At 35.9% G+C, this 8,996-nt stretch overlaps 1 protein-coding gene across 1 annotated transcript in view; it reads right to left on the bottom strand.

Annotated features, from left to right (window-relative positions):
* Positions 1-1,011: 1,011 nt before the first annotated feature.
* ppp2r5a (protein phosphatase 2, regulatory subunit B', alpha isoform) overlaps positions 1,012-8,996 on the bottom strand; it is a 136,335-nt gene continuing 128,350 nt past the window's right edge. The window contains exons 10-13 of the mRNA XM_005160442.6: positions 8,716-8,835; positions 3,969-4,096; positions 3,435-3,536; positions 1,012-3,359 (exon numbers count right to left, since the gene is read on the bottom strand). Of these exons, the coding sequence (XP_005160499.1) occupies positions 3,227-3,359; positions 3,435-3,536; positions 3,969-4,096; positions 8,716-8,835 (483 nt within the window). The 3' untranslated portion in view covers positions 1,012-3,226. The remainder of the gene's footprint in view (positions 3,360-3,434; positions 3,537-3,968; positions 4,097-8,715; positions 8,836-8,996) is intronic.

Here is an 8,996-nt window from a genome sequence, read left to right as displayed (position 1 = left end):
TACCCGAAATAATACATATAAGACTTTCTCTAGAAGAAAAAAATATCATCAGACATACTGTGAAAAATTCCTTGCTCAAAAAAATTCAAAGAGAGGCTAATAATTCTGACTTGGACTGTATACACACACACACATACTGTCATACTGAGCATAGGCGGTTGACATTCCGCAACAAGATGGCGACGTAGACCGCATTTTAAGTCCTTAGGGGGGAAAAACAGCATTTTTTAGTGTACGTTTCAAACTACAGCTGAACAAATCATTACAGAACAGGTAAGTGACATTCTAAGGTCGATCTCTCTCTTTTGTTTGTTGTAGTGCAGTATTTATACCACAGAAACTGGTAGTGTTTGCTTTGCTTTGGGCTTTTGGGGGTTAATTATTGTCTCCCGATTATAACAGAAATACCGGGAAATCTTTACAGACTGATGGCATTTTATGCAGTTTAGCACTATAATCTTAAAATGTGAGCAAAATTACCTAGAGAGTCATTATAATACTAGTTCTTAAGTGACGTTGGTAAATAAGTTCTGCTGTTCTGACGTCAACAGATGTTTATGAATGGCAGAAGAAAGTAGTTCCTCTAACAAAAGGATTTTTAGACTCTCTGTGTTTGATTTTCTTTTTATATACACAAATATGCTGTCGAACTGTTGTATGAATACAATATCACAGTCGTAGCAGTGCGATATGGCTGTGTATCGCCTGGTGGGACACCTGCGGCCTTGTGCCAAGCATGCCTCCCACCAGTGCCGACATATTTCGCAAAATTAATTAACAAATAAACAAATCAAACCAATTTAAAAGTAAAATGTCTAGTCACATCTGCACATTTTTTGCCAAACTGTACAGACAAAAAAAATCTATATACTGTTTTGATCAACTTGGTGTGAAGAAATGTGCCATGCTTCTGTATAAAATCATGTCAGAGAAAAGTAGCGATTAAATTTGAGTGCATCTTCAAAATTATTATTTTTTGGCAGTGTAGCTGAGAAGTTTTCATTTTAAATACACACAAAAAAGCATAATTTACTGTACCCACACTTTACATCCAAAATAGACTTACATACATAAAATATATTATCTTTTACCAAGGGAAAATAGTATTTAGAGTTAGTTTTACATTGTTAATTTAGTTCAAATCAGTTGTTGTAGATGAACTGCAAGGTATATCTGTAATTCTGAATGATGGTGGTGGTGATTTTTGTTGTAGGTGAACTGGATATCGTGTTGCTCTGGATGCTGATTGTTTTTGCAGTAGCTGGTGTATTAGACGCTATGTCTGTTGGTTGTTGTTTTAGTAGGTATACCAGACGTTTTTTCTGTCTTTCAGAATGGTGTTTTTGTTGTAGGTAAAGTGGATGTCGTGTCTGTCAATCAGAATAGAGGTTGTTGTTTCTGTTGTAGGTCAAGTGGATGCTGTTTTTCAAACAGAATGGTAAACCGGACTTTTTGTCTGTCATTCAGAATGTTTGTTGTTGTATTATTAGATAAAATGGACATGTTGTCTGTCATTTAGAATGATGGTTGTTGTTTTTGTTGTTGTACTAGGTGAACTAGATGTCATGTTCGTTATTCTTGATGGAAGTTGTTGTTGTAAGTGAACTGGACGTTTTGTCTGTTGTTCTGGATGGTGGTGGTTGTTGTAGCTGAACTGATGGTGGTGGTTGTTGCTGTAGGTGAATTTAACATTGTGTCTGTTGTTCTGGATGGTGGTGGTTGGTTTTGTTGTATGTGAACTGGACATTGTGTCTGTCAAACAGAATGGTGATTGTTGTTTTTTATGGAATAGTTGAATTGGATGTGTTTGTTGTTCTGGATAATGGTTGTAGATGAACTGGTCATAATGTCACTCTGAAGAGTGGTTGTTTTGTTTGTAGTAGTTGGTGAACTGGGCATTGTGTCTGTTGTTTTTGAAGGTGGTTTTTGGTAGTGTACTGGAGATTGTGTCTGTCATTCTGAATGGTGGTTGTTGTTGCTGTAGTAGATGAACTGTATGTCAGGTTTGTTATTCTGGATGGTGGTTGTTGTTGTTGTAGATGAACCAATGGTGGTTGTAGTTGCTGAAGAAGAACCGGACGTTGTGTCTGTTGTTCTGGATGGTGGTGGTTGTTGCTGTAGGTGAACTGCTGATGGTTGTTGTTGCTGTAGTTAAACTGATGGTGGTTGTTGTTGCTGTAGATGAACTTATCGTTGGCCCTCTTGTTCTGGACGGTGGTAGTTGTTGTAGGTGAACTGATGGTGGTTGTTGTGGCTGTAGTTGAACTGAATGTTGTGTCTGTCATTCTGAATGGTGGTTGTTGTTTTTGTTGTTGCTGGTGAACTTAACTTTGGCCTGTTTTTTGGCCCTGTTGTTCTGGACGGTGGTAGCTGTTGTAGGTGAACTGATGGTGGTTGTTGTAGCTGTACGTAACCTGAACGTTGAGTCTGTCATCCTGAATGGTGGTTGTTGTAGGTGAACTTGAGATTGTGTCTGTTGTTTTGAATGGTGGTTGTTGTTGTAGATGTACTGGACCTTGTGTATGTCATTTTGTTGTAGCCGAACTGGATGTCATGTTTGTTGTTCTGAATTGTTGTAGTTGTGGTAGGTGACCTAGACACTGTGTTTGTCATTGTGAATGGTGGTTGTTGTTGTAGGTGAACTGGACTTAATATGTGTCGTTCTGGATGTTGGATGTAGGTGAACTGGACATTGTCTATTAGTCAGTCTGGTGGTTGTTGTTTTTGTTGTTGTAGTAGGTGAACTGGGCATTGTGTCTGTTGTTCTGGATGGTGGTGGTTGTTGTAGGTGAACTGGACATAATATCTGTTGTACTGGATGGTGGTTGTTGTTGGTAAACTGGACATTGTGTCTGTCAGTCAGTCAGTCAGGGTGGTTGTTGCTTATGTTGTTGTATTGTGTCTGTTGTTGTGGATAGTGGTTGTTGTTGGTGGTGAACAGGGCATCATATGTGTTGCTCTGGATGGTGGTTGTTGCTGTTGTAGGTGAACTGGAGATTGCGTCTGTCATTCTGAATGGTGATTGTTGTTTTTGATGTTGTTTGTGAACTGGATGTGGTGTCTGTTGTTCTGGATGGTAGTTGTCGTTGTAGGTTAACTGGACATTGTATCTGTTGTTCTTGATGGTGGTTGTTGTTGTTGGTGGTGGTGGTGAACTGGACATTGTATCTGTTGTTCTTTATGGTGGTTATTATTGTAGGTGAACATGACTTTTTTTTCCGTCATTCTAATGGTGGTTGTTGTTGTTGTAAGTGAACTGGATGTCGTGTCTGTTGTTCTGGATCATCAACACCTCTTTCATTCTCAGTTCATCCAATCTCCTCCACAGTTCCTCACGCTCCTGCTCTTTCTTCTTCTCTCTGAGGACAGAGGTAATGGATATCATGAACAGTGTCGTCTGAAGGAAACTTTGAAGATGTAGAATATGATCTTACCGCTGTCTGTCAGACTTGTATGAAGTCGTCAACTCATCAAAGAGTTTGCTGTTCATCTCCATCATGGTTTTTAACACATTATACACCAGCGCCACAATTGTCCTAGGACAGTCAAGAGACAAAAGAATTAGATTTATTATTTATTATGCCGAGAATATAACAAAAATACCACTACCAAAAAAAATAAAAACATTACACTTACAGTTACATTTAAAATTTCAAATCCCTTTACCAAAAGAAATAAATGGATAGATAGATAGATAGATAGATAGATAGATAGATAGATAGATAGATAGATAGATAGATAGATAGATAGATAGATAGATAGATAGATAGATAGATTCTGTCTTATTATATAATATTATTTAAATTAAAATAATAAATAAATAAATAAATAAATATATAAATAAATAAATAAATAAATATTAATGTGTTCAGCACAACACAAAAAAAATCCGAAATCCGCAGGAGTAAATTCCATCATATATATATATATATATATAAAATAATAAAAATAAAAAGACTAAAACATACGGGTTCCAGTGCTCTTTGGAGATCCGGTACAAGTTTCCGAACATGATGGGAAAGATTTTGGCATTATTCTCCTCGATTAGACTCAAAATATACTCATTGTTCCAATAGTACAGCGCTCGCTCTGCTACCTGCAAACATCAAAGGGAACCAGTTTAACTCTATACTTAAATCAATACTTGAATAAACAAAGCAATGTTTTATTTAATGAAAGTAAAATGGTAACTCTTTGTTCCAAGTACTTACCATAATAATTACATGGTAATTTACCTGCATTGTAACTAAACATTAAGTTCATGTAATTAGTTGATATTACTTAGTAGTTAAACAAATAGTTACACTGTAACAAAGGCCCCGTTTACACTGTCAGGTCTTGATGCCCAATTCCAGTCTGTTGCCTCTATCTGAATTTTTTTTTTTTTTTTTTTTGCTTGTCTGTTTAAAGTTCTTTTAGTTGTGACCCATATCTAATTCATGTGTTTACACTTGCCATAGAATTTACGACGCCACGCATTGTGTAAAGGCGGGTTCTAGCAGCTGTGCCACACTAGGCAAGATGGAAGAAACTGTTTTTCTTTTTCCCTCTGCGGAGTTCGTCCAATTTTAAAATGATTTTGAGGTGGAGGAGGAGGTAAAGGGCCATAATCTCAGCTTTCGCCTATGATTTTTATATAGTGTCCACCATTCAGAGGAATTTGTGAGTACGAAAGAAATCTCAGGTTTGGTGGGAGCAAAATTGTAGCGTGCTTTAATGAGAAGCAGTGGGTCCAAAATTTTAGGATAAGCCACACCCGATCTTCCTTCTACGCCTTTAAACCAAAGAGAAGTATCAAATTTTCCATTACCATAATTTGGGACCAGAGGTGGAAAGTAACGAATTACATTTAATCACGTTACTGTACTTAAGTAGTTTTTTTGAGAATTTGTACTTTTTAGAGTAGAGTTTAAAATCTGTAATTTTACTTTTAATTAAGTATGATTTGCCTAAAATATTGTACTTCGCTACATTTTAAATCATATGCGTTACTGAGTAAAAAATAAATATATAAAGAAATGCAACGGAAAAAAAAAAAGGAAATCGCACCCGGAAATCATGTCATTGCAGCAGCAGCATGAGAAAAATCTGCGGGAAACTTGTCTATTCACTGTTACTGGAGTTGGATGTTTCGCCGAAGTTTAGAAAGTTTATCAGCGAAATACCTGTCAACCCCAGCAATGACAAGGTAAGCTACTGTATATGCCCTTACATGCGTATGGAACTTCAACACGGGAAAAGTTTAGAATGCTTAGTATAAAAGCATCTCCAATCGATGGTTTAATGTAATGTTTGCACTTGTTGGACTAACTTCCAAATCTCGTCACTAACGCTAAAGTCTGATAATCCTCCGTAGAAATGATCTTACGCTGACATATTTCCTACTCTTAGATATTTTACATATTCCTACAAACTATATTTCCTACATTTTCCGCATATTGTGCATTGTATGTGGTTGTAATGACAGCCCAAAGCACTAAACTGACACTTCTTTCACTTACTCGCCCTTTGCTTGTAATAGGCCTAAATATGTTTGATTCTCCTTCTTATGTTGAACACAAAAGAAGATATTTGTAAGAATGCTGGAAAGCTGTATCCATTGACTTCCACAGTATCCAGAGCTATAAAAGTTGTTACACCAAGTTGTTGGGATTGAAAGTGAATTCCTTCACTGCACTTGATCCACGATATAAAGATCATTACTATGCGTAAATAAAGCAGCGCGCAGTGCCGCACACATGAAATGATAAAGACCGCGAGGGATACGGAGAGACCTTTTTTCCCATCGCACACGCAATGATAGCTGATGGAGCGCGTGCGCAGCGCATAGCACAGAAGCAACTCGCAGGCGTTTGCCTACTGGCTGCATCAGCAGAGCACACCTTATCTCTGTCTGTTCTAGTTACCTATCTATCTTTCTATTTTTCTTTTCATCTGCCCCAGAGCCCGCAGTAACTTTATCACATGTTTAGTGTTTCCTTAACCTGCAAATTTTTATTTCACAAATTATATATCATGAAGATCTGTACTATATGCTTCTAAAGCTTTATTAGAAGTGTTATTCATGTCTTTTCAGGTGATCTCAGATGACAATCGCCTGTTTTATCATGTCATTTAGTTTTTGATTGTTAGCATGTTGTAGGCCTTTGTAATAATAATTATACAATATAGTTATAATGACACATATACATGATCAAACTAGTGTGTTTAAACTAGTTTTAAATTAGCTTGTTTTTGTAGTTTGGGCAAAAACAAATGTTTATTGCATTTTTAATAGTTTAAGTTTATTTAATTGCCTATTTTAAAAATCAGTGGATATTACAAATGCATTTATTGGATAAAATAAAATTGCTATCTTTTACTGTAATAAGTCCCCATCCCTAGAAGTGATTAAGGGTACACAGTCATAGCCATACATGTAAAGCTATTTATATGTATGTGGAAAAAGTGAAGCACTATGAATTTATATTTAAAATAAAATATCAGATCTCCGTGTGGTGCACTGGCTGTTGTCAGACTCCTTGTGCAAACAAAAATCTTTCAGAAAAATTACAATTAATAGCAAAATGTATTTGAAAACATAGACATACTATTGAAAATTCATACATAGTTCATAAGAGTCATACTTCTGTGGTTATTGGATAAAGTAACCTAAAAGTGATACAAAAGTAGAGTGCATTTCTGAAATATTAGTAATGTAACCAATTACAAAAAAAAAAAAAAAAAATGACAGTAACTTTTAATATATAATGTATTACATTTTGGAAGTAACTAGCTCAACTGTGTTTGTAACATTGCTAATGTTCGTTAGCACAAAGATTAGATATTAACGTGGATGCGGAGCAAAATAGTGTATGCACAAAGTGTTTATGCACAACGGGCTCTATGCACAGCTAGTTTCAAAGCCAACGATAAACCTCCGGTGATAGCTTAATGTGAGTATTTTAAATTTCACAAGGTTGTTTTAACAGCATCAATGTTGTAATTACAATACATTTAGTTAAATAGACTTAGGCTTTCGTTTAGTTGTTCAAGCGTAAAATTAAATGAATGATGGTGTAACCACTAGCACTATCAGTAGCAACAGGCTAGCGCAGAAATTCCATTTGAAAAAAACTGGGTAAAGTCTAGATAGGATATGTGGCCTGCCGGATGTGCGCTATGCACATCCATATAGCAGCATTTTTATGACACTGTGTAACAATAGGCGACGTGGTGGCACAGTAGGTAGTGCTGTTGCCTCACAGCAAGAAGGTCGCTGGTTCGAGTTTCGGCTGGGTCAGTTTGTGTTTCTGTGTGGAGTTTGCATGTTCTCCCTGTGTTCGCGTGGGTTTCCTCCAGGTGCTCCGGTTTCCCCCACGGTCCAAAGACATGCGGTACAGGTGAATTGGGTAGGCTAAAAATTGTCCGTAGTGTATGAGTGTGAATGAGTGTTTATGGGTTTCCAATTGATGGGTTGCAGCTAGAAGGGTATTCGCTGCGTAAAACATATGCTGGATAAGTTGGCGGTTCGTTTCGCTGTGACGACCCTAGTTTAATAAAGGAACTAAGCTAAAAAGAAAATGAACGAATGACTGTATAACAATAATAAACATTTTTACAGTAGTGTGATGGTTGGGTTTAGAGTAAGGGTGGGGGTGGGCTTTAAAAAATACAATTTATTGGGTAATTTAATAGATAGCATAAATAATACTCAATAAAACTACTGTTTTTACGTTACTGTGACAGTTGGATTTAGGGTTGGGGTGGGGTAAACGTTAATAAAACACAACAAATGTGAAATTTAATAAATAATATAAATAATTCTTGTTAACTTTCAGACGCAACTGTATCTAGCAACAACCAAAATACCGGGGTAAAACAAACTGTCATATTTTAAAGACATGGCGGGGGGAAATGGACTTTAATGCAGTGCTTCTTGTCCGATCTAAAACCCACTTCATATCGTATATCTAACAGACAGTGAAGATCACTGATTTTTAAAGAAATCAGATCTTAAACGTGACAATTTAGAAATGGAAAGATGTCATCAGAGGCCATTGGGCTGCCTGGCTGAAAATTAAATGTCTGTGTGCATATAGCCCATTTAGCTAATACACAGATGTTGCATTAGAATTTGTATAAATTGTTAAATAGGATAATTTGTAAAATATTTAAAATAATTTTTAAAGTTACTTATATAAAAAAAATAACTAATTGGAGATTTATATCATCTTTTTCTTTTTGAGAAAGAGTTAGTCTTTACTTTTTACTCATGAGTAGATTTTTAATGAGTTATTTTTTACTTTTAATTGAGTAGATTTATAGACATGTAACTTTATTTTTACTTGAGTAAAAAAATGAGTAGAAGATTCTACTTGAGTAGAAGATTTTATTAGTCTTTCCACCTCTGTTTGGGACACACTTTCGAAAAAATATATAGGACAGGATAGTATGTGAATTGTCACAAGACTGACAATATACTAACGAACATGGCAAAACCAAGACATTCATATTTTTATGCCTTCACATGCTTGTATAGGGGGATTAAATGATCTAGCAGCTATAAAAATATTTATAAAACAGATTTATTGCTTTTAACTCCTAAGAGGGAGCAAGTGCAGTGTACACAGTTAGTCTTTAGTTTGAAAGTGTTGAGTTTTGTATACACAATCAAATAGAGAATTGGGTGTGTGTGTATCTGCATTTAAAGTATACTCTGGTTTTCCACAGTACCTGAAAATGAGGGCTGGCTACACATTTAGCGATTTGCTTAAATAAAGGCTCTTGAATTTTCTTGAACTGCGTGGGCTCAATAACGTCCAGGATCTCCTCGATTTCCCCTAGAAACATGACCTGAACAGATCAGAGATGGAGAAATAAATAAATCATCAGACACTTAATTTTGCACATATGTAAAAAAGTAAAGAAGAGAAAGAAGTCATTGTTTTTACACTTATAATACATTGATTACTACCTGTAATGACAAAAAAATAAGACTGGAGATTGAAGTTTAC

Source organism: Danio rerio, chromosome 20, assembly GCF_049306965.1.
Source record: "Danio rerio strain Tuebingen ecotype United States chromosome 20, GRCz12tu, whole genome shotgun sequence".
Classification (NCBI taxonomy): Eukaryota; Metazoa; Chordata; class Actinopteri; order Cypriniformes; family Danionidae; genus Danio; species Danio rerio.
Note: the sequence above shows the minus strand (reverse complement) of the source record. Positions and strands in the feature narration are given on the sequence as shown.